Genomic DNA, 26,775 nt, shown 5'->3' with positions numbered 1-26,775 from the left:
TGCAATCAGTAAACAGAAGCTCTCAGGTCTTGTCTGTGAAATGCCGAGTCTTAGCTCTTGAGGTCACACGAGGACAGGTTGCTGGGGACTGTCTAAAGCGCAAACTGAACATTGCTTAGATCAGGCTTTTCCACAGCTGGTGCTGTGAAGCAGGCTTGGCAGCATGTAGTGTGTGTCAAATACCCAATCAGAAACGTAAGCCTGGCAGCGATTAAAAAAAACTGTGTTCAAGTGTGGACAGGCAGTTAGTGGCTCTGCCTGTGGTAAGGTTACCTTTGATGCAACAGACTGAGTGCATCAGAAATGGTGCAAGATCTGAGAGACGGCCCAAGAGTTTGGTGGAGAGATGTGATGCAGTGGCCAGGGCAGCTGACTTCGGAGCACAGGGCTCACAGTTCGATCCCCGGCTCCAGCGGCATACCAGCTCAGCACCATGTGACTCTGGACAATAGCTCACTTAATTTTCACGATGGCCCCCAGCACCTTGAGACCCGTAAGGGTGAGTAGGTTTGCGCTTTACAAATACCGGATTTATTTAAGACTCTGCTTGTGATCCGCTACCAACAAACTATGCAATACGACTACGGTCTACATCAATATTTGCCCATGGTCAGCTTCTTGAAGAAAGCGTACCACTTCCGACCACAGGTACTTCATACGTTTCAATAGAAGGACTATTTATGTCTGCAAAAATTCTGCCTGGAAAACATTGCTTCTGGAATTACTGTCAGTGCTGCCTAAGAGCCTCAGAGTATAACAATGCTGAAGCTCCGATAAGGCGAGTGCAGCACCATGGCTCCAAGCATCCTAGCTTTGTGCTTTATCTGATAGACTATCGGGCAGACTCATCATCAACGCTACCAAAAGTGAAAGTCATAAATATCTCATATGCAGCTTTTTATCATACACAAAAGCAATGGGAAACACTTTATTGCATTAACTATGATACATATCTAAAACTTTAGATTAGATGAACTGACTTTCAGTGCGGATGTAAATTTATAGATCTTGTCTAACAATTCTTAATGCCCTAATTACAATCGGCCCAGTACTGTGGGAGGCGGGGGTGTACACTCTGCATATGAAATGTACGTTATTCTATTGTAACAGTGCATCAGGACTGTGTAATTATGAGTTAAACAGCATGGAATGAGGGATAAATGCATGGAATCGGATTTACCAGTCATAAACCCACATGGAATTCACAATATTCTGTGGTGTTTAACGCATACATTTTCCATCAGTATGTGAAATGTGTATGTTGCAGTTTTTGTGTGCGGGGTGAGGGTGAAAGGAGGGGATGTGGCGAGTGAGGGCGTGAAGGGAAATCTAGCTACTGTCACAAAAAAGTAGGAAAACAGGCTTGCTTGCTGCTGAAGCTAAAGCCTCATGTGAGTTTTTCCAGGCAGAATTAATGTGTTAATCTACTCTGGGCAAATCTAATCTTGTCTAGTGTTCCTACACCCAGGAAAGTCAGGTTGAGGAACAATAGCCCACTCAGAATAAGAAAGTGCAAAATTGTATGAGATAATTCAACTCCACCTCTCTCAAGATCAGGGCCTAAATAGAAATGTTGAGAAAGGTATTGAGAATGGAAGGTGAAGAATCTCACAGAACTCCAAGTTTCTGATCCTAGGCAACATCTCAAACTGTTTCAAATTTCACACTAAATTCATCTTGTGGCATCAATCCCAAGAACAGTACAAACTACCAATTTAAATTGTTTTTTGATTTCAGCATCCCTTCACGAACAGTTTAAAAAATAATTCTAGATCTGCATCAGGTGGTATCAAATCCATATGCAGTAGTTGTACAAAATCTCCAGCATGAGGATCACTTATTCAACTCCAGAAAGAGTATCTCTTAAAATAAATAGTCTCCTGTATTATGGGATACCAGAGGAACTCTCAAAGACATAACCAAACTCATACATGTTTAAACTGTAGAACTTCCTGAAATATACATCAAGTACAAAGTTAGACAAAATCATCTGCTCCATGGGACCATAAATAGATTCTCAAATATTTGCTAAAATTCAGTTAACAATACAGTCAATTAATATTCTTTTTCCTTCTTATGTTATATTATCACATTATAACACATGTCACCACTTCAATGTGCATACATAATCAAGGCGCAACACGACTCAGGCCCCACCTACCTGAACAGTTGCACCTCCTGCCACCAACCACCCAGACACTACCGAATTGCAGGACTCCTACTCGCACACATCCCATGCATTCATAGAATCAGATCAGAAGGACGGGGGTTCTCTTACACTGCTCCTAAAGCATGGAACGACTTCCCACTCCACATCAGGGCTTCCTCCTCTCTGCTTCAATTCTGTAAGAAGCTGAAGACCTGGCTTTTCAACTAACCAACCTTCTACCAGAATGGGTAGACACACACACTTACTCAGTGCCGGGATACCCTAGTGGGTAACAGTGCACTTTACAAATACATATAAAATAAATTTGATTTCTGGCAAACATACCTGGTTATGATTGCTAGGTGGGGAGGGCTCATGCAGGCTCCCATAAACAGCACCACATTCTCATGTCGTGTCTGCCGGTAAGCCATCACTTCCCGTTTGAAGGCTTTAAGCTGGTCCTCATTGTCACGCTCAATGTCAATGAGGCGAATGGCCACCTCGCCGTGCCAGCGGCCGTGGTAGACCAGGCCAAAGCGCCCCTTGCCAATCATTTCCCCAATTTCCAACTGCTCCAAGGGGATGTCCCACTCCTGCAGGAAGATGCTGGTCTGGCTGGCTTTGCGGGGAAAGTTTCGGGCTGAGAGGAGGCACATGTTCATCTCCTCAAAGTCATCTTCAGACTCTGCCTCATCATTCCCATCCTCATTCTTACGTACCAGACATGATAAAGAAAAAAATACTGCATTATTATATATATTTTTAAAACAATTAGATAAAGAAGAAATTGCTTTGCTTTAGTATTAATGAATTACATACAATTGGTTGGTTTACAATATACGGCTATGGAAAATATAGGCAGTGATTCAAAACTATTTGAAGACATGTAGAAAGATAAGTATTTTGTATATTTCTATTACACTATTAAACTTCGTAAACAGCATTGAAAACAAAATGGCCTCATACCATGAAAAAGGCTATGCTCACCTGAAAAACGTCGGATTTAACCATTGTGATGAAATGAATAAATACAATAATACACAACCACTCTCCAAGTGCTGGTGAGTCTCTGTACAGAAGAACTTGATTGCTTTGTATAGCGTTTCTATAGTCCCTACTTAGCCATGCATCAGCCTGAATGGACATACTAGCATACCACTAAGAATCAGAGTCTACATTTGCCTGAGTACCCTGGTCATCGGTGATTGTGTAATCATTATTACATCTGTCAGATTTCCATAAAATTAATTCTACTGGAAATTAAGATTACTTGCCTTTATGGTCTCATTCTCTGCGGGATACAGAATGAAATGAAAACCAGATGATGCGGGACAGACCTTGCTATTGATGATCGCTCTGCTGAGAATTGTGAAATCATCTGCTACATATACTTCAACCTTCCCAGTGGATGAAATGGTGTATGTTTATTCAGGTCAAATTTGCCTAATTGAACTGCAGATATAGTGTCAGTGAGAGGATAGATTGTGCAATACTGTGACAATAGTTTATAAATGCTCTATGGCTTTATGTGGGGGGAAATCACTTTCAGCAGTCAATTGCCAATGTGTAAATGACCATTACCACCAGTACACTTTCATAAAACATCTGGTGACCACTGCATAGCCTTAAGACAAAACATAAACTGAAACATTTAGAAACAGAAATGATGCCCAGATTTCTCACTATCTGAGACAGTTTGGGTCTGTGCTCTCCATCGCTTGTCGACCAATCACTGTACCAGCAATTGGAATCATTGGCCATAATTTACACTTTGGTTTTTGTTGTTTTAAACTGCAGCTCATTTTGAATCATCCTGTCTGCCACTGCAGACAAACATCTTTGAAATTTACAATGGGTGTGATAAGCATCACCTTCAAATCTAACAACTGGGTGTCATCAGCGTAGCAGTAAAAAAAACAACAACAAATATGTGTATCAAAGAAATTAGGGAATCTAATGTATATATTCATTAAGATGGAGCTGTCCCCAGCACACATATTTAAGGAATTGCAACTACTTTGGAGTGATAACCTGTAGTGCAAAAAGTACATGAACCAAATTAGAAAACTGCCCTCAATCTGCACAGTGGTAGAGGGTGAGAAACTGTCTGTAAAGCGGCAGATAGAGCAAACAAAATGAGGAAAATGGTACAGATCAGTGAACAAATATAGATCTTCTAGGACAGCAGTCCAGACAGATTATGTAGACTGATCTGGTCTAAAACTTGATTGTGCTGGGTCAAGCTATTTATTTTCTTCTAAACAGGTGGCTAACTGTAGATTCACTAGACTCCATGTCCTTGGTGGAAAAAGACAATAATGAGACAGGCCTGTAATTGGCAGGTAGGGTAGTATCACGCGCCTTTTATTTAATGAAAGAATGACAGTTGCTTGTTTCCCAGCGACCTGGCCTGTCCTAGAGCGCGGGTTCCTCATGTCAGCTAGTATAGTCATAATGATATCCGGGTTAAGTACATACAATTCAGCCTACAATGAACTGCCGGAGGATCTGCACTGGTTTTTCTCAGCTGCTTCTGTGGAAAATGACAATGTATATGTACATAAGCGGCGTTCATTTGTGTTCACTCATTACCAACTGCATGTGTCCTAAGACTCCGAATTTCGAAGCTGAACGTACGAAAGCTTTGTATGATATCGAAATACGTAATATAATGGGGATAGACATAAATTGACATGCTGGCTAGATATGTTGAAAAGGGAGGACTGTTAAAATCTGGATTGTGGCGTAAACATTATCGGCGCCATCTTGTCCTTTTCAGATCCATACGTGCGCGTAAGCAGCAACCATTTTGATTGCCATGGCCTCTCTGCCCACTCCCGATAGCCAGCGTCTCTCTCTCCCCCTCACTCCCCAGCCTCGCAAGCATCCCCGACAGCCCCCGGTCTCTCATGCATAGGCCATAAAACCCTCTCCCTCTGCGCGACCCTGCTCTAAAAGTGACACCCCTGCCTGACCGACACCCCCTGCATTCCTCCCAAGAACACCCTTCCCCTCTTCTGATGACCCCCCCCGGCTACACCTGGCCTCTCGACCCGGTCCCAAGTCATAAAACAAAGCCTCATGGATGTACCCCCCCGGCCCCGCATAGCGAAACGTGATACACCAACCGAAGTGCCCGATCTTATCGCCTGCCCAACCTCAGATCTGACCACCCCCTCTTGCCCTCGTGTCCTGTTGGAATGTCCGGCTGCAAGATTACAATCACATGTTACATTTGGGAGGGGAAACGACATCCGAGCGGCAGGTCTGGGAATAGGCCTGAAGCTGGGATTCCAAACGTGCCTTTTCGTACTTCAAAGTTTCTTTATTACAATAAGGAATGTTTGTGCATCATAAACCTGTGTATAAAAGACGGAGCCTCAGAGAAACTTGTTAGAGCACCTCTTGAAGACATTGTGCGCGTGTCCGAAATGACAGGCTCTCCTCATGAGAAATAAAAATCTGTTCTTGCACTCCCGCTTCCAGCGCCCGTCTCTTTATATGGTAACTGATCAAAATGGGAACTAAGAGGCGTCTTGTGCCAGCAGCCTGGGCATCGGTTGTAATTTGGGCTGTTTTTCCTCAATTGGCGTCCCAACGCGGGGCCCATCAGCGACATAAGGTCCGGTAAGAGAGGTCCAGACGATGGGGTGAACATCTGAACGATTGGGGTATACCTGCCTTGAGAGGGCCCTCGTCCGGCTGCCGATTGAATGAACTTCACCGATTCCGAACGGACCTCTCTCAAGCGACCTACTGTCCTGACTGGGATCCCACAGGAATGCTGCGGTAAAAACATGGAGTAAGAGAACGATCGGGCGCTGGAAAGGGAAGGCGAAGAACTGTCCACACGGTCCGGTCCGGGTAAGGTTAAGTAGGACGTCTTTACGTCTGATTGATAGGATGACTTTATCCATCTGATTGATTGAGTAATTGATTGTTTATATTGGAATCGGTATTTAAATACTGGTATTGTTCATTGATTGGTTTGGCGCCGCGGCCAGGGTGACTGACTCCGGCATATGGGGATCACGGTTCGATCCCCGGCACCGGCGGCAGATTAGCCCAGCACCATGTGACTCTGGGTAATAGCTTGCTTAATCTTCCCGACGGCCCCCAGCGCCTAGAGACCCTAACGGGTGATTGTGCGCTTTACAAATGTGGATATTATTATTTATTTATTGGTTCATTTAGCCTTGGTTGCTACTTGAAGTATTGGTTCTCTTTGAGACATTCTCTGTTTGCAAACAGCGACGAATAGGAACGTTCCTCTCTCTTTGCAAATAGTGAAGGATAGGTAATGCGGACTTTTGTCCCCCGTTGTAATCCGTCATGCCTGTTTTTCTCCCCACTGATTGATTGGTTGCTCTGTTGCTCTTTGAGACATTCGCTGTCTACAAACGGGGAAGAATAGGAATATTCTGTCTCCCTTTGCAGATAGTGAAGGGTAGGTAATGCAGACTTTTGTCCCCCATTGTAATCCGTCATGCCTATCTTTCTCCCCACTGATTGTTTGTTATCGATTTTTATCGATTATCGCTCTTTTGAGATATTCCCTGTCTACAAACAGAGAAGAATAGGAATATTCTGTCTCCCTTTGCAGATAGCGAAGGATAGGTAATGCGGACTTTTGTCCCCCATTGTAATCCGTCATGCCTGTTTTTCTCCCCACTGATTGATTGATTGTCTGGACATTTATTGTTCAAGGAATAGTTCTTTTGAGGTATTCTCTGTTTGCAAATAACGTGGAATAGAAATATTCTGTCTAGTCTTTGCAAGTAGTGAAGGGTAGGTAATGCGGACCTTTGTCCCCCGTTGTAATCTGTCATGCCTATCTACTCCCCACTGATTGGTAAACTAGTTCCACCCGGACCATTTATTAGAGGTAGATCATCTGGCTCAACCGGAGGGCGCCCCTAATAAAAAGGACATATGTAAAATACGAAGTAACCACCGTATCATGTTAACAGAAACTTTAGCGCAAAAACACACTAGAAAAGGAAGGAAAAAGAAATCGAGCAAAATCAGTAGGCCACTGATGAGTTTTTTTTACTTCGCTAGAAATAAGAAACGTTAGAAATAGCCCGCAATAAGAAACGTGAAAGTAGTGAGAGAAGCCAAGCTTGACATCACGGCAGCCACGAGGTAGCTAGGCTCCGCCGCCCCTCACTGCTCCAAACATGTCTGTCCCACCGCCCGCCACGCCCAATAACGGTAACATAAGATAGATACAAGTCAGCAGATACCTACCCCCATTCCGGAAGCTCCCGAAGTGCAACAGGTCCACGGTTACGCCCATCCGGAAGACGAGGCCTCGACACGTGCAGGGCGGGGCCCGGCTGGCCGCCATCGGCCGGAGAGGTCGTGGGGTGGATGGCCCGGAATGTACTGGTCTTCCCATCCTCCTCTTCTGGCGCCTTGCAGGCCACAGGGGGGGGGGGGATGTCTTGCTTATGCCTCCGACCCCCCCCTCTCTCATCGCCTGGTCCGGCCATCACGAATGTCAGCACCAGGAGATGGCGTGGGGTGCACTAGGAGGGAGAGGCGGCGCGGACGAGCCTCTCCCACCTCCCCAGGTGGAGGCCCCTCAGCTGCACCCCCAACGCTCCACTCACCCGACAAGGGTTCGTCCACTCTTGCGGTGCACCAACGCTCCACTCACCCGACAAGGGTTCGTCCACTCTTGCGGTGCAACGCCACGCCCGACAGGCTGGAGTCCGTCTGCTCTTGCGATCCAGCGACTGCCGGTTGCCGCGGAACTCATAAAATAACGGTCGACTCTGCAGGATTGGGCCTGGCGTGCAAAGATGGCCTGGTCGCTTGCCAGCTAGAAAATGAGTCCCCCGTCCAGAAGCGTTCTCCTCAGCTTTGAAGATTCTACGAGAACTGCAGGGGCCCCCGACCCCCGCGGGCCCCCCCGATGGGGAATGACTGCCATGATTGCCCGTGGAACGACCAAGACGTAGCCACGAGACGTTGGCGCTCTCATGCTGGCGCCAGCCTCAGTTTGAATGACCAAAATCCTGCAGACTACCAATTTGATCAGTTCCGGTGGAACACCAGTATGACCCGGTAGGAAAGATTGTTGCCTCCCTCCCCCCTTTGACTGATGGTTCATATCGACGGCCCCTTCTGTTGCCCTTTAACGAAACTTTTGGACTGCCGAAAGAGGCTCTGGTCCAACCACGAGTTGGTGGAGACATTTTGACTATACTTGGACCTGCCTGACCTCACCCAAAATGGCGCCGGTACAAATGAAACTCGCAAATCCCTGTTGTGTTCTGGTTGCTCAGCCTTGATATCATGAGATATGTATGCAGTTTTTGAAGCGCATGGCGGGAGGGGATGGGTACTGATTGAACATTCGGACAATGAATTGATATTAAGTTCTGACGCGTCATTGATTACCGTATTATTGAAAGTTCGAATTGTCGACACTTATGGTACTTGCCCACAATGAATTTTCGATATGATTTTATTGCACTTGTCGCACCTTTATGAAATCAACGACCACCGACTCCGTTACGTTTTCCTCAAATAAATATCCCCTCATGTACAGTTCCAGTCTGCCCCGTGGCCGGCCCAAGTGGTTGTAGGCCAGTATTTGTGCGCCAACATTTTTAAATAAAGGGTTTTTTTTAGCGCTTAGATTGGTAAGTTTCGAATAAATGGCCACTGTTTCCGATATAAGTAAAATACAGGTGAAATGAAGCAACTCGATTACTTAAAGGTTAAAAAGCAAAGTACACAGAAATATTGCAAATGTGAATGGTCCAGGTTTGTTGTGTGTGTGTTTTTTTTTATATATATATTTTTTATTTTTGTGCAACGTAAAGCAATCGATAAAGGTCCCGGTATTTAGCCTTTACTTTATGTGCCACATGTATCAGGGAAGTTGTTTCAGATGCCCCCAAGCCACTCCGAAGGAATGCCACCTAGCCCCTCTAGTTTCCGTGCCTGATGAACAAAAAACGACCCTGTACCGCTGTAGACCATCCCTCCTCCTCGAAGGAGAGCACGAGTTCACCCCCCCACTTTACGCTGACTGCCCTTTGTTTTGACCCTTCCCTACACACGATCCGTAATACCACACTTAGGCGATCTATGCAATACACAGTCCATCAATGATTATCTCTCCCGCACTACCGGTCCCTCTGGGCTTAAAAACCGAGATGAAAGGGACTGCATCCCGCGGAGATAGGTCGAGTATGTGGTAAGTAAAAGCATTTTCGGGTTTATGCGCGCTGATGTGTTTTAAAACGCTGCCCCACCCCTTCTTTTTCCCTTCTTCTCTGCAGGTCACATCGGAACGTCGACTAAAGTATGGAGAAGACCTAAACAACACGCCATGGTTCCGCACGGAAAAATTGCATATTGTCTATGGGGACTGCCCCTGAGAACGTGACGAATTTGTGTGATATGAATGCACGCGTGTATGCCCTGATGTGTATAGCTCAACTGAATACACGTTGCACACGTTTGGATTGATAAGAGAAATATTTTATGTATGACTTAAGTGATGATCGAACGGCCGATGGAATGGGGAAAAGGGGTCTGAACATGGTGCCTATACACGACGAACAAACAAAGATATAGCACTCCCTTACTTAGAAACGACTGTCTCTCTCTCTGAACCCAGCGACTGGGAGGGTGGCCTGAAGCAGAAACTTGGCGGGTTATAGCAGTATGACAAAATATGACTCCAACCAGCACCCCAAATAATGCAACCAAGAATGACGTGCACCCATGAGTAAATTCATACGGTAACTAAATAGGGAGAGGTTCAGGAATATTCCGGGGTGAGGTTTACCCAAGTACCCTCCTCCTGGAAGACTAGGAATATTGTCAATGTTTAAGATTTACCACCTCCTTCTTGCACCCTCATAGACATGAAACTCAAAGCTGCCCCATTGTTCTCCCGACTGACACCCTCCGTTGCCTCAGCCTGGATACCCATTCGCTAAAAAAGATTCGAAAGATCCCACCGTGAGTATTAGCCCGACCAGGTTAGTTCCCGAACAATTGACAAAGATGTAAGTATTTGCAACCGAGGCCACCAGCAAAGGCAGCCAGATGAAATTAAGTAGGATACTAAGGATGTGCAGCATGCTGGAAGAAATCTTTTTGGCCAAGTACTGTTCTATGTTTTGTCTTGGATTTTTGTATATATAACATGTACTACCCCGCCCCGCCTGAATTCATGTGTACGTAGTGTATGGATCTACGTCGTCCCTCAGCCTGTGTTTCTATATAACTTGACCCCTGCTGTTCTGTGTTGTGTGCGCACTAAATGGCCTATTATTGTACACGTTTCTCTCTCTCTCTTTCTCTCTCTCTCCATGTCGTACGTGTACCGAATAGTTCATTTAAAATGCGGACGACTCTCTCTCTCTGAGGGTCCCCCTGTTCCCTCTTCCTTTGTGTGGTAATGTTGTGCCCCGCCGGCACAAGCCTAATTGGTTTTTGAACACAAAGGTGTTCGGCAAAATTGACAGAAACTAAAACAATTGTAATTTGTCATATTACTACCTCTCCTTTCTGTAAAATGATGGAACTTGAATTGGCTAAGAAGGAAAGGACAGGTGAGACGACTGATGTCCCCTAATCTGGCCTTTTTTTAGGGGGACTATATGTCAGTGGCCTTCTGTTCTCAGTTCGTTAGAAACACAATCCCCAATGCCCAGATTGCCCCACCTTTCTGCACCCAAGTACGGATGTCCAAAGCGTCCTCGTTTCCCCCGATTGACCCCAGCTCCATACCCCGAAGTATAACTGATGACACTGATTAACCGTTGCTCCCCGAGAAAAGAATGTTTAGCCTCTGTCCCTCTCTCATGATGATAGAAGACTGCCAGGGCTTTGGTTAGAAAGACGAGTCTCTACCGAAGGACCCGATTTCGAGTTTGATGGAATACGCAGTTGATAGGAGTCTGACTTCTCTCCATATACGTCATGAATGAACGCCAAATAGACTTAGTACTAACTCAGTAGAAATGCCCGCATACATACTCCATAAGTGATAACTTCTGACCGTGACCGATGAACGTATCCCCAACTACTTAAGATTGGGGGCGGAATTGAAATGTATAAATGTCTTCTCCTGCCAGTTCTCTAAAGCTTGTTTTGTACCCATTCAAAGATACACAATCACCGGAGGAGAGGGGCCGGACGTGACGCACAGCCTAGCCACAGATCATGAAGCACACATGACCTCGACCAAAGGTGGAGCCGCAGAGCAACGAGACGCGGGACGAGGCACCACTCTCAAACACAGAAAATGAAAGGATGGAGGGCTGCCTTGAAGCCCTCTGCTTGCTGACCTACGCGTGCCAGAAGTCCCCGCCCCTTTGAGCCCGATTGATGGGCCTGCCTGCTCGTTATCCTTTGCTCCCCTGGTTTGTCTCAAAGATCTGATCCCACTCCGCCCTCTCTTCCCTCGATTATCCGACAACCCCCCTTTTTTTTCACATGGATTTTGACTCAGAGAAGAAGAACAGCATTTAGGTAGAATAGGGTTTGCCACGGAAGGAGAAAGAAATGCAGGTGCCCAGCATGAGACGCCCTTAAAAAGATTAGTTAGGAAACAGGACTGTAGTCTAACAGCAGAGGACAGATCGCACCCTGCGACGTGTAAGGATGGATCCGAGCTGGACCTATAGCTCCACCGCCGGTGCTCAACAGCGCCAACGGAAGAAAACGAACTACTAGAGCCTACCAGTGATGGCTCGCTGCTAAAAAGACACTGTGGCGAAGACCCCCCCTCCCCTTTCTGAACTTTCTACCCCCCCCCTGACTACTTGCTTGTATTGAACTGAATTCCTCCCTCAACCACTCTGTATTGCTTTCAAAATGTTTCATCGGTCACTCTTGACTGTACATTGATACCGCCGGAGAGAGAGTCAGAACATGGTTCCATAATGTGTCGGAACATTTCCTTGATTGACTCCGACTGAGTAGTATACCAATCTCTAGACTCGTATATATGACACGACAAATGTAAATTCATCTGTATTGCACCTCGTCTATCGCATCGACTGCACATGGTTATATGCAATCCGCGAGTATTGACAAACGCTATTTCATTGACCACACATGGCTATATGTACACCCCGTCAGTTATGATAAACACGGAAATGAACTAACTTATGTTAAAAAGCGGCGACTGTGGAAAATGACAATGTATATGTACATAAGCGGCGTTCATTTGTGTTCACTCATTACCAACTGCATGTGCCCTAAGACTCCGAATTTCGAAGCTGAACGTACGAAAGCTTTGTATGATATCGAAATACGTAATATAATGGGGATAGACATAAATTGACATGCTGGCTAGATATGTTGAAAAGGGAGGACTGTTAAAATCTGGATTGTGGCGTAAACATTATCGGCGCCATCTTGTCCTTTTCAGATCCATACGTGCGCGTAAGCAGCAACCATTTTGATTGCCATGGCCTCTCTGCCCACTCCCGATAGCCAGCGTCTCTCTCTCCCCCTCACTCCCCAGCCTCGCAAGCATCCCCGACAGCCCCCGGTCTCTCATGCATAGGCCATAAAACCCTCTCCCTCTGCGCGACCCTGCTCTAAAAGTGACACCCCTGCCTGACCGACACCCCCTGCATTCCTCCCAAGAACACCCTTCCCCTCTTCTGATGACCCCCCCCGGCTACACCTGGCCTCTCGACCCGGTCCCAAGTCATAAAACAAAGCCTCATGGATGTACCCCCCCGGCCCCGCATAGCGAAACGTGATACACCAACCGAAGTGCCCAATCTTATCGCCTGCCCAACCTTAGATCTGACCACCCCCTCTTGCCCTTGTGTCCTGTTGGAATGTCCGGCTGCAAGATTACAATCACATGTTACATTTGGTAGGGGAAACGACATCCGAGCGGCAGGTATGGGAATAGGCCTGAAGCTGGGATTCCAAACGTGCCTTTTCGTACTTCAAAGTTTCTTTATTGCAATAAGGAATGTTTGTGCATCATAAACCTGTGTATAAAAGACGGAGCCTCAGAGAAACTTGTTAGAGCACCTCTTGAAGACATTGTGCGCGTGTCCGAAATGACAGGCTCTCCTCATGAGAAATAAAAATCTGTTCTTGCACTCCCGCTTCCAGCGCCCGTCTCTTTATATGGTTACTGATCAAAATGGGAACTAAGAGGCGTCTTGTGCCAGCAGCCTGGGCATCGGTTGTAATTTGGGCTGTTTTTCCTCACTTCATATAATGTCTACCTGTGCGACCGGAACAGTCTTCAGAAAAGTGCTACTCGTCTACAAAAATAACCTATTTTCAGTTTTATTGTGAAAAGAGACAGAGTAGGCCAAGCAAAGCTCGTGAAGGTGGTTGCTTTTCACACCGAAGAGCAGCTAGTTTTTCCACAATAGTAAAGATGTGTTCAGTTCGCAGGACGGGTTGATTATTCTATTCATGTAAAATGTTTCCATTGTACATTTAATCTCAATTTTATAATTTCTCAAACTACATTTGTAATCTAACTTTTATTTTTCTCAGAGTTGCAATCCTTTCTCAATAACATTCCTGCTTTTTTGCAAGCTTTTGAAAAGGGTTTTAAATGTATTAATAAACCAATGTTCATTAGGTCTATGACGACCTTTCTGCAACATTGCAGTTATGGCACTAGAATCCCTTTGTTAAAACTGGTTGCAGCAAAGTCAATTTCTTCCTCAAGTGTAATTCGACAAAGGCGTTCGAAGGGAGTGACTGCTAATCTTGGCTATTCTAACACTTTCTGTTGTGCAACCTTGAACTGGAATGTGAAAGTGGATGCGAAAATGGACAGACCGGGGCATTGGTCAACCTTTAGCAACCTTGATGTTGTCAAATGAGGCAAACATTTCCTCCAACGTAGGAGCTGCTCCCTGTGTAGGTCAGAGGACACATATTAGCAACACGTTGTAATAACAAGACAAGCATAGAGCCGAGGTCCAAGAGTTCATTGCACTTGCAGAATTTATTTATTTATGCTGCAAGCCTGCATCCACGTATTGACATCCCCAAACGATTAAGACGAGCGGGGTAAAAGGTCAGAGATAAACCCAGAGTCAAGACCTGAAGGGTCAATATAAAACCACACAGGAGACAAAACCAGAGGTGGATACAATGTAACTAACATAAATTCACTGTTTTGAAATGTTAGCATAGCTAGAGCAAAACTGAGGAAGCACCTCGAGAAACAATTGTTATTGTTACGTAGTTTTTAGGCTCGATCCCGGTGTACTATCACTACCATGCATTCGTCGGGATAATCAACGAAATGCCTGGAACGGGAGCTTTCCCAAACCCAGGTTTCAGTCAAAAACGCAAGGTTGGAATCTACTCACTGATGAGATCTCTAGGTTTGACGCCATTTTTAACAGGGAACGTGCGTTAACCCTTTCCATGCGGGGCTGTTTCCCCCGCTGTGCTGGGGGGCCGGGGGGTACGCACAGCGCCCCCATGATCATGAAGAGGTCAGCTCGTCATGAGCTACGGCGCTCCGGTGCTCATGACGAGCTGAGCTCTATCATAATGTGTAAATGATCATAGCCATTGCACCTATAGGTGCATCACTATTGAAATATTGGGGACAAATATAATTTCAAAATAAAAAAATAAACAAGTAAAATAAATAAATAAATACATTAGCTTTATGTCCAGCAACACTTGAGTCTGCATTACTTAATATATATCCATATATGTACATATGATACTTTATATAATACAACTTTATATCTCTCTATTTTTTCATGTACATTTATACCTTTTTATGTAGTTATGTATTTATATATTTATTGCATTACTCCCACTGTAGAAAAAAAATGTAAACTCTCTACAACTCACTGTTTTATGCCTCATCCTATATCTCTTTCAAAATCTTCTCTACCACCACTTTCTGACTCATCTCAAATCTCATTTTACTGCTATGATCTCCCAAATAACCCTTTATAGGCTCTTCCCTCTGTTCATCCTTTGACTCATCCCTTGGCTCATTTTACTACCATGACACCCCAAATAACACCTTCTAGATAGTCTCTTCCCTCCAATATCATACCCTTATCGTATTCAATCTAGCTAACAGACTCACATGTGCATCGCTCCAATTAACAGTTTATATTTCCCTATTCTAATCTGCCACTAATCCACTTTGGGTTCTGGAGTAGAGTGCTACTCACCAAAAAACACTTTAGTGCCTCATCAGGGGCAGTAAGCACTATATAAATACAATTACAATTACTCAGTCTCTGGCGAATCCACCTCCCCATCTCCACCCCAATATCTGTGCATCAGTGGCATATCAGACAGGCCAATGGTTCAATAGCCAGGGTGAATAGTAATGAGGAGAAGGGGATAGCCTTGATGTGTGCCTCTATGGGTGGGGAATAAGGTGGATAAAATGCCATTGACACGGACAAGAGCCATGGGGGTAGTATACAGGAGACCTACCATTCTGCGAAATAATGGTCTCATTCCTGCTTGTAAGAGGACAGCATCAAGGAAGGACCAGTAGACTGTATTGAAAGTCCACCAGGAGCAGGGAAGGGTTGCAGTCCAGAAGATGTGACTGGAAAAGAGCCAACTGCACTCAATGAAAACAGTGGCAGGTGCTTCTACCTGGCATAAAACCACATTGGTTTGGATGAATGAGATGGGACAGGGTTTAGCCAGGCACACCAGCCAGCTCGCTATGACTTTAAAACAAAGACCTTGATGTCCACTTTAATAAGCGAGATCGGGTGATGGGAAGAGCACCGGTCTGTAGAAAGTCCCACCTTAGGAATAACGATAGTGATTCAGTGTAGGTCTGGGGGGAACGATCCCTGTGGTAACGCCTCCGCATCGAAGGCCAGCAGGTGGGGTGTCAGAATGGTATGATAACTTTTACAGTACTCAGTGGGGAAGCCACACGGATCAGGGGTATCCCCCGATTGTAGTCTGGATATGTCTTGGTCAGCCGTTAAAGGAGAAACATGGAAGTCTTGTTCAAATATTTGGTGATAGGGTAGGGTAGAGTCTGCTGGCCCAGGACATGCAAATCTTCCAGAAAAAGGCTCAGGACAATCACCAAAATTTGCATCTGGTGTTACAAGCTCGGGGGAGCCACAAGTAGGATCTCAAGAGAAGAGCCAAGCAGCCATGACCCAACTGACAGATGTAATTGCTGCATCCCAAGTACAGCCCAATGTCCCTTTCACTGTACTGCAGAAGTAAACTCCAGGAGAAGTTCCCAATCATATGTTTTTATAGATCATTAGCAAATACCCCAAAATGTGGCTTAACCCATGGAACAATGGAGTTATTACATTTCCCCGCTACTGACTGGTGAGATGCAGGCAGCATATACTTTGGCTAATCCACATTGAACCACTCTGTAAGAAGAGATGAAGAAACCCAGTCTAGAGTGTCTGGGGTTTGAGAAGGAGATTACAAACAAACAAGGGAAGAAATGAGGGAGAAGGTTTTGAAGGATCAGTTCATAGAAGCCCCACGTGTTGTGTTGCTGAAATAGGATCCCAGTTATTTACTCATCGAAACTATGTGCCTTGCCTCAGTATTTCAAAAATATAGGAGTGCATACATTTCCAGAGGTTCCGATGCCTTCTTTTTTATTGACTTTGAATACCCAGGGAAAATTACATGAGGAAATCGAGAATTGCTCCACACAAAACATAAGGGAGACACCACCGGAGAAAGTGGTGGGGCGAGTGATCATCCCTCTCTGAATGGGCTCCTTTGTTTTGAATGTGGGTAGGTGTGACATATCACCAAGATGTGCCCCCCACTAACACTGGAACAGAACCAATGGCTATAGGACTGGTTGGGGCTAATTTTGGTCAAACTTATGCTTATGGACACTCCTATACCCAGTAAATGAGTGTGGATGGGAAGTGAGTTCAGGGGTTGTGAGATAGCGGTTGGCTGTAGACAGTATTGATAACCAAACTGGCTCCTCATTTGTTCACAGGCTCCATACCTATTACTTGAATAGGCTGTTTTAGAGTGGTTCTATTGACCAGCAATCAATGCACGAACTGCTAGATACTGTAAGCAATGACCCTACTGTAAACTTAGAGCTTCTGCAGATCTCAAACCCTTCCAAAGGATTGTGATGGATATATTGGGTCCCCTGGTAGAAGGCACAGCTATATAATGGTCATAGTGGACTATGCAACACAGTACCCAAATACATTTCCTCTACAAGGATCTTCAGATGCTCATATTTGTGAGATTCTGATACCTTATTTTTCACACATTGGCCTGTCAGAGGAGATTTTGACATGCTTTATGGAGGGGAAGTATTCCCACAGAAGGGAAACATCAGAACACTGAGAAAACCGTTAACTGGTGGTGAGTAAAAGGGGGCAGAGCCTGGATTTGTTAGGGTCAGGCCATATGAGAGAAGGACCAATAGTGCAAGGGAAAGAAGAAGCAAGAGTCTGCCAGACAGGTACTCTACCATTGAAAATGAAAGGAGAGGGACAGAGAAAGGAAGGGTGTCGGAACTGGGACCATAACAGCCAGGCTTCTATGAGTAGAGATGGCAATAGACTACATGGCAACATCCTTGCTTACTATAGGTCCTTCTTTTCAGTTCAAGAGATGAAGGCAGAGGGAGACTGGCTACACAGCAACACCCTTAGGATCCATAGATCCTCCTTCTTTCCAGGAGGAAGGTGTTGGCGCCCACCAGGAATTAGAGATGTACCAGGACTGAGAAAACCAGGAGGAGTGCCCAATTACTATGGGTGAAAAGTGGGAGGCTATGGAAGCACATGATAAAAGTTAACCCTATGGAAGCTCAAGAGTGTGAGAGTTATGAACTGGAACTCATAAGTAAGGTTACAGTGACAACTCTCACTGTGAAGATTAACAATGAGAGGAAAAGGCTCATGACCAGGGGATGTGCATGGAGGGGCTTACTTCAGTATATGGGCATTATTAAAGCTGTTTGTCATAATACATGCCTGTCTCCAGATCTGTCATTGGTCAGTCCACACCCTCCCAAATTTACTATTAAAATGTAAACTTAAGCGTGCGGAGATCGCCGTACACATGGCAGAGCCTGCTGCATAGAAAACATAGGAGTGGCGGAGGCAGGAGTTGACCCACACATGTTAGTGAATAACATTCTGTAATATGTGAGTAATAATACTGACGCACTACTTCACGTATCACAAAATGCAGTTTGTGAATGGACTCGTTTGTGCGTAAAAAGCCCACTGCTGCCATCTGCTGAGAGATGAAGGTCATAAGTTCGAGACCTGGTAAGGCCATATCAGCTTTCCATTCTTTACGGAGTCAGTAAATAGAGTACTACTAAATTAGTCAACTGTGACGCCAGTTATTTACTTCCTTCTAAGACTCTAAATTGTCTTTTGAATTGCTATATAAAAGGTAAGTTATTAGATCATGGCAAACAATCCGTAAACCGTACAGCAGCCTCCTGACACCTGAAATTCTAAAACCGCTCTCCATCTGAAACAAGCATTGGTATAGCCAATAGGTCTCGCTTTTGGGACCTTTTAAGTATTTAGTTATGCAGCACAATATTCTTGGTGCAACAACATCAACCGTTGCACTGCTAAACACTTATAAGGTCCCAAAGGCGAGACCTATTGGCTATGCCAATGCTTGTTATAACATGTTCTGGATAAGAGGCCACACTTGCTCAGAAGACGCTGTAGTATTACAATATTTAACGAGTGCCCATTCAGAGAGCTTGTAAACATGTAGCTTATAAATCAAAGGGAATTGCTCCTTAGCATGGCGGTGTGTGGAGTCAGACTCAGAGGAAGAAAAGCCCTTACAGATGGAATTGTGGTTGGAGGTGGGATTGTCATGGGGAAGCAGCCCATAAGAGAAAGGTGGGAGGGGCAGAACACTTAATTTGGAGATGTGTGCGGTCTGAGAGAGGAACACATAGCAGATGTGTCAGAGGGAAGAGCCCTTTCACAGACATATGAAGGGTCAGAGGGATGAACCCTCAACATAAGATGACCCGAATTATTATTGTTCATCGCACAACAAAGAAACAATGTGATACCCTGGACAAATTAATCACTCCCTGTCACCAAGGATGCAGTGCTCTAGTTGGGCGTTTCCTTTTTACAACATACATGACTTCTGGGAGTTGTAGTCCTTTATTTGTGCCACATAAAATAATCGAAACACTGTGGGGTAAACCAGGAGCATGGCACTGTTTCTGTACAGAGTGAAAGAGAAGTTCCATCTAATAAGACCTGTTGAGTACTTTTGTCTCCAACCTGGTTTGTTTGGGTACATAAACAGCTTTCCAATTCAGTTCACATTTAAAACTCAAAAAAACAACTCAACAAACTTCTTGGCATGACACTACAATACAAATATAGCGACTACAGCATTTCCTGAATACACCCCGCTGGCATTGTGTCAGCAAGGCGCTCATCAACGGTATGCAATTGTTTGTCTTGTTAACAACAACCAGTTCCAAAAAGACATTGCAGAAAACAGCCCAAGCAGCACTGATTTATGGGCCACAAACAGAAATGCAGCATTGCATATAGGAAAACCCATGAGTACAGTGAAAAAATAAATATTTGGAGGCCCATAAATCACGAGCTTCCACTCCTGATGTGAAATTTAATGGATTAGGCGTTGAGATGCAATAAAAGCCTTTTAAGATTAAACTCGCTCTCTTAAAACAAATTAATATGCCTGATATGTTGGGCTGTATCAGAATCCGATTTTTGTGATACCTTTTAACTACAGAACCCTTGCTTGTAATCACAGAATCAAGAGTTCGTTGAAAAACAAAGATGTGAAATGCAGTACTTCTAATGATTGCAATAGCATATTGTGAAACAAAAACATAAAAAGTTTTGATTGGCCTCCTCGTCTGATTGGGTTGCATGCGTACTATAAATGAAGCTAGCAAACTCAAATTTCATGAAAATTAATGTACTGCACAAAAACTAACCACCAATAAACCTAACCAAATGTCCACTCAAGTGGATAGATGGGGAATAAAGTGCATGTTAGTAATATTATTGATAACAGTGCAATATTTTAATATTTAATCATCAATAATAGAGATTAATAATCAAGAAACAGCAATATACGGTCTCTTCAATTTAACATGTCTAATTTGGAACGTTTGCGAAAGGATAAATGTTTGACAATCATATTAGTGGAAAAGGAATAAATGCCTGGTTACTAATTATGGCATTATATTAGCTGATATGTCCTTTGTTAGTGGCAAGGCACTCGGTTGTGTGCTCGAGATGCAAACCCAAATTATTATTATTATTCGGCACACAACACTAGAAGCGCCTCCGTCACTTTCTCCCAGCACAGAATAAAGACGAACAGAACCAGCACAAGCGCGCGCCTTAAGCAGCAGCAGAGGGAGGGGGGCTGCGCGATTCTCTTGCGGGAGCATGCAGCAAGGCGCGATAATTGCGTCCATATGGCGCAGCGCGCTCCCGCAATGGAATCGCCAGATGTGCATGCGTTGCCATTACACGCAATGCAACGCGTGCATGTTTTTGCCCCCAAAGCTGTGCCCATGGCTAAAGGTCTCTCTCCTAAGCAACGCATGGGCGTTGCGTAGGCAAGACCTAAAAACGATACCTCACTTGCTACAGCTGAGTTGTTAAATATATCTACTATAGCTGCACTTGCATGCCTCATTTCCAGGCCGTACAGAACTATACAATTGCCTCTATTTGCATACGTTTTCTTTTGCTTTTCCCAGACTTGAACTTCAATTCGAATACTGTAATTTAAAATGCGATCAGTCTACTATTTCCTGTAAAACAAATATTTGTTTCATTTGCACTATTGATAACTTAGTATAGAATATTTTTCAGGTAGTAAAACTAGTAATTAAATATTGTCAGTGTAACAAAAGAAACATCTCTATGCAAGATGACAGAAAACAACCATTTTGGAAACAAGTCAATTTTTTGATAGTGACAGAAGAGTTTCAATGAAATGCACATTGAGGCAACCTTGATACCAGTACTTGGGGCATTCCAAGTAGAGCCCCCTGGCATGAATTAGGGGTGTTCTTGAAAGTTACTGGAGTTTTGCCTGACCGTGACGAACTAGCTTATTTGTAGCATATATAATAAATATAATCAACCAGAAATATTCATTATATCCATATTCTTAGAAGTATTGCCTATTATTTCCAACATAATAAGGTACTCCTTTAAAGCAGACTGAACTGTAACTACTCGTTATTTATTGAATTCTACCAAGTGCTAATAAAATGTGGAGAAGGAACTGTGGTAACTCTAAGTCATTCTGCACCTGAAACAGGCGTCAAGAGTCAGTGCTGCATGACAGAATGTGGGTGCAAGCAGTCTTGACTGCAGACCCTTCTAAATTAAAATCCCTCACATTGTGTTATAGAGGCCGATACGACTTGTCCAGAATTAATGTGCTGGCTCTCTATGTTTCTTGTGTTCCTTTCTCTTGAATATTTGGCTATATGTGCTCCTTTATGGTGTATTTGCCTTTAATTAACCAAAAAAACTCAATAAACAAATGTGCAAAATAAATAAACTGCACAATGGAACAATCGTACAGCACCCTAAAGAAAATAGGCTAGATGTTAGCCATAGGAAAAATAAGTGAGGACGGAAGTTAGCCTCGTCACCGGGAGCGCCTCCTCTGCTAAGGCGGAGGAGCGTCGCCCCACTGCTCTCAGAGCAGGGAAAAAAATAGTAATATAGTAGGTATTATAATTTTATTTTTTGCATGTGTTGTGGGCTGGGATAGGGTGGGGTGGGGCTGGTGGCACAGGGGGAGGAGTGGTTTATTCACACTAAGGGCTCGAATATGATGCAATAAGGAATGGCTCCAACCTGAGGTCGGAGCCCCCCTTACCGCATCGTAATCTCTTGTTTGTAATCATTTCTGACTAACCCATTTGATGGAGTTAGTCGGAAATTATTACAAACAGTTCTGAATGGCTGATGACAGAAGGCCTTCTGCAATCCCTCGGTTGAATCTTTCCAGCTGAGGGATTACGACTGCAGTTTCCCTCTGCTTTCTGTGCCGGCCTTTCCGACACAGAAAGGAATTGAGAAACTGTATTGTGGGCCCCCATGGGTGCAAGGCCACCAAATGGCAGCCAAGAGGGCACCTATGGTGCCCCCCTGATGGCCCCTGCACCCGGTAGCTGGCACCTTAAGGTGACTACAATGGGGTGCAGGTATGAACTGCACCCCTGCTCTTTGCTATGAGAGAATGCATTCCATTCGGAATGCATGCTCTCATAGCAAAGTATAGGATTGCGACTGAACAGGGTTCGGTTGCATCCTAACAGCTGGGCTGGAACTGACGACAGCAGGTCATTCAGTTTCATTTCCAGAGTGTTATCAGGCGGACTGTGTCCATTCGACATCGTAATCGGGACCTTAGTGCACATGACTGGTTGGCCGGCCATCTGAGACCAGCCAAAAAGTAATGTGCACTTAGCATGTTCCACACCAGGCTGCATTGCAGAGCCTCACAGGGAACATGCCCAAACTCCCTGACCCTGCCTGAGGACCAAATCATGTCACTCAGTGCTGAATTGCAGCTTTGTGATTGGCTTCGGGGAGCCTGGGAGCCCGGGTACCTCCTGCTGCATCCTGTTTCGGGGATGGAGCAATGGAGGAGAAAAGGCAGTCAGCGGCTGTGAGGACAGAGGTAAATGTTTTATTATTTTTTATATTTTGTCCCACCCCCATCACCCTGTCACCCCTGTTCCCTGCCAGCCACTACTGCTCTTCAATCTGTGTTTGCAACTAAGAGTGTTACTGCTGTGCATATAACTTGTCATGGAGAGGCTAGATGGATGCCACCAGATGTCAGGAACACGGAGGCCTGCGTTATGAGTGGTAGAATTCCAGATCACTGACAGAACATAGGAAACAAAAATATCCTGTGGACAGAATTTGTTTCAAAGACATCGTGGACCAACATATTGAGAAGGTAAATGCAAAAAGCTAAGTATTTATTTCTGTATTCTATTTCTATTTAAAACATTTTGAGAGCGCGATAGCTGCCCCAGCCAAGGGGCGTCCCGGCGCTACCGGCAACAAGGCAGCATCACCACAGACCAGGGCCTACACAGCAGGAAAAAGAAAAGTTTTAATAGCTTTCCTAAAATCAGTGAGATTGTTGAGGCTGCGAATATGTGGGGCAGAGAGTTCCAAAGAATTGCCTCTCTGTACCGGAAGGAACGACCTCCGACCCGAGTTTTCCTAACTCAAGGGACAAGCAGCAAATGTTGGCCCAAGGAGCGGAGCTGACGGAAAGTAACATATAAAGAGAGCAGATCCATCAAAACTCTGGGGCATCCGAGCTTCAGAATTTTAAAGGCTATAAAGAGAGCCTTGAGCTCGATCCGTTGAGCCACGGGTAACCAGTGAAGGCGGCGAATAGTGCTGGTCACCGAACAGACTCTACACAAGCCCACAAGAGCTCTAACTGCAGCGTTCTGTACTCTCTGTAGCCTATGTATTTCTGTCTTGTTCGCCCCTACGTACAGGGAGTTCACATAATTAAGCCTAGATATAATTAATGCCTGAATAATGATCTGTCTGGTCGGGCCATCAAAGAAACCTAGAATGGGTCCAAGCCCGCGTAATAGGCCAAAACAGGTGCCCGCTACCTTCTTTGTTTGTGTCTGGAAACTGAGCGAGGAGTTCATCCATACCCCCAGGTTCTTTACCACCTGTTTAGGGGGAGGGGGCGCCTAAATTCCTGGGCCACCAATGCGCGTTCCACAACCCATGGTCCGTTCCCACCAACAACACCTCCGACTTGCTGGCGTTCAGCTGGAGACAGTTAGCTGTCATCCAACCGGCAACTGCCGCAAGATCACCTTGAAAGTTAGCATCGCGTCCTTAGCACGATAGTGCCACCACCAGCTGCGTGTCGTCAGCGTGGTAAACCACCGTCAGTCCTTTGCTCTTTGCAAAGACAGCCAAAGGTTGTACGTACAGATTAAAGAGCAGAGGGCTCAGAGAAGAACCCTGTGGTACTCCATGCTTGATGAGAAAGGTAGATGAAGAAAACGAGGGGGCAATCACCTGATAGGTCCTATCAGAGAGAAATGATGCTAGCCACTTCAAAGCAAGGCCACTGATGCCCGCCTCTTCCAAAAGGCGCAACAGGATAGCATGGGACACAGTATCGAACGTGGCACTGAGGTCCAGAAGGATCAGTGCCGATGTCTGTCCTGCGTCCAACGCTGCCCAGAGATGCTCTGCTACCGCCAGAAGTGCTGACTCTGTGCCATGGCCAGGACGAAAACCGTTTTGTGAGGTATTGAGTATGTTATTGCTGGTCAAGTGCTCTGAAAGAATTACATTAATATATGCTTCCACGATTTTTGCAGTCCAAGAGAGCAGTGAGATTGGCCTAAAGTTCTCTGTTTTTTTGGCATCCAGAGAAGGTTTTTTAAGCAGTGGCAATACTCTGGCTTGTTTCCATGCTGTAGGTAGAACCGCCGAGCTGAGCGGTGTGTTGATCACTTGACCAAGAAGAGGAGAGATGGTAGGTAGAATTTTCCTAAATTGGTCAGGTTTCAAAGGATCAGCTGGTGATCCTGATTTGATTTTTGCACAGAGAGCAAGTAGCTGGTCCTGTTCGATCTGTGGGAAAACCTCTAAGGTGTTCAACGTACCACTGCTAGGTACTTCAGGGTGGTCCAAGTTGGCCATGGGAAAGCCTTTATAGATGTCTTCTATCTTTTTTGAGAAGAACAAGGCAAGCTCCTCACATTGCTGACTCGAGGTAATCAGTGGGCCCGCCGTCCCCTTCTGATTTTGTAGGTCTGACACAATGGAGAAGATACTCTTCGCGGGATTAGTGCTGTTACTAATTTGTATGGCATAGAAAGCCGTGTTCAGTATGAATTGCTTTGTGATAGGTCTTTAGTGCATCCCAATAGTGGGCTCTAGATAAAGGATCCAAGTCTTTCCTCCAAGACCTTTAACATTTTTTGCAAATTTTTCGCAACAATCCTAACTTCTCGTTATACCATGGATTTGATTTTGAAATACAATTGGGGGACCACTTAGCTGGAATCAGCTTATCCAACGGCTGATTGATCCAATCTGAAAAGGCTGAATAAGCCTTGTCAGAATCTGTCGGCAGCACCGGAGTGGAGCTCGAGAGAAGGTCTTTGAATTGATACCAATTTAGCTTATGCCAAGGGCGTTTGAAGGAGTAGGAGTTGTCTAATTTACGCTTAGGAGCTATTTCCTGAATAGACAAAGGGACCCAAAAGTGGTCTGACCAGGCCATAGGTACAGGTGTAAAGTATAGATTTACTATTATTAACTCCAAAACTACGTACCTTGAAGATTAATATATATGTCCTCCAGGTACAGAAATATGAAGTTATGTATAGTAAAACTTTGCTTCCCTATAGAAACTTACCTTCGTGATATTTTTGTCCTCGAAATTCTTGACATGATATTTTCTCCCATTATACTTATGTTTCCGATATTCTGTCTAAACAGCGGAATTCCACCTGGAGCAATATTTCTGAGTGGAAATCCGCTCCACTTGGAAGTCTGATTCGTTTGGTGTCCTTAGTCTGGAAATCCCAGGTACACAAACTCCAGGCTTGGTATTTTCAGGCCCTAAGACAAGCAACCCAGTTTCATCTGCTGTAGTTTCATACCTGTGAAAGATGTAGGGCCAGGGAGAAACACGACCCGGACCACGTCTGACCCCTGCAACACCACAAGGGGAGGGCTGGAACGCACCACTAGGCCATAGATAGCCTGTGTGCTGATTGGCAGTCACAGGAAGGACCTAAGTGCTTAATTGGGGCAGGAGCATTCAGGTGCTAAGCACCAGCACTTTTTTAACAGGGCCAGGGCTATTGAATTTTTCTCCCCAGTGAGATGAGCCCAATATTTATTAAAAAGAAATGTACCTACCTGTCCTGTGCTGTCCTCCTTCCTGCAGGATGGCCCACCCAGGTCCAGGCTGATGACTGCATCACGTTAGTGATGTCAGTAGTGCACACCTGCCTTTAAAGGAGCATTTTCTTTTGCATTTGTAAATTATTACAGTTGAGGGCGGGCTGATGGGTGAGCTGCGGGCAAGGCAGACTGGATCCTGGAAAGTTCGGGTCTTGGCAATAACCTTAATACGACATTGTCGAAGTAATAAAAAAGTGTGTAGCTGCTTTCTGTTAACAACTTGCATGCACTGAAATGAACACCCAGCAAAAGCAGGCCATAAATTATTCCTTTTGACTTGTCATTTGCATTGCATGCTGAAGCTCTTGGCCTGGACTGGGGGCCCGCCAAAACACATTATTTGCCAGCGATCTAATGGAGCCAGTGCCAAGGAGACTGCAGGTCACAGGTAAGAGAGTAGTAGATAGTACTACAACAAGTCACTATTATTTAATCTGGAACAGATTTACTAGTGTGTTACCTCTTCACCAATTTCTTTGCAGCAAATAAATGTATAAGTTAACTGTCAACTCTGTTTTTTCAAGCTCAGCACCTTGTGACTCAACGGCCCCTTTCCTCTGCCACACCTGACCTCCCAATTTATGGGTTACCAGAGTAAATTGCCAGTGCCAGTGCTTTTCTTCATATGTAAACCGGCATGTTTTTCTTTTAGCA

The 26,775-nt window shown here is 44.9% G+C and overlaps 1 protein-coding gene across 2 annotated transcripts in view; it reads right to left on the bottom strand.

Moving 5' to 3' along the window:
- The window catches only part of KSR2 (kinase suppressor of ras 2), a 1,667,828-nt gene that overhangs the window by 584,879 nt on the left and 1,056,174 nt on the right, over positions 1-26,775 (bottom strand). For both annotated transcript variants that reach the window (XM_078667119.1, XM_078667120.1), the window contains one exon: positions 2,495-2,859. In XM_078667119.1, the coding sequence (XP_078523245.1) occupies positions 2,495-2,859 (365 nt within the window). The remainder of the gene's footprint in view (positions 1-2,494; positions 2,860-26,775) is intronic.

Source organism: Lissotriton helveticus, chromosome 11 (assembly GCF_964261635.1).
Source record: "Lissotriton helveticus chromosome 11, aLisHel1.1, whole genome shotgun sequence".
NCBI classification, from domain to species: Eukaryota; Metazoa; Chordata; class Amphibia; order Caudata; family Salamandridae; genus Lissotriton; species Lissotriton helveticus.
This window is presented reverse-complemented; position numbering and strand designations above follow the sequence as displayed.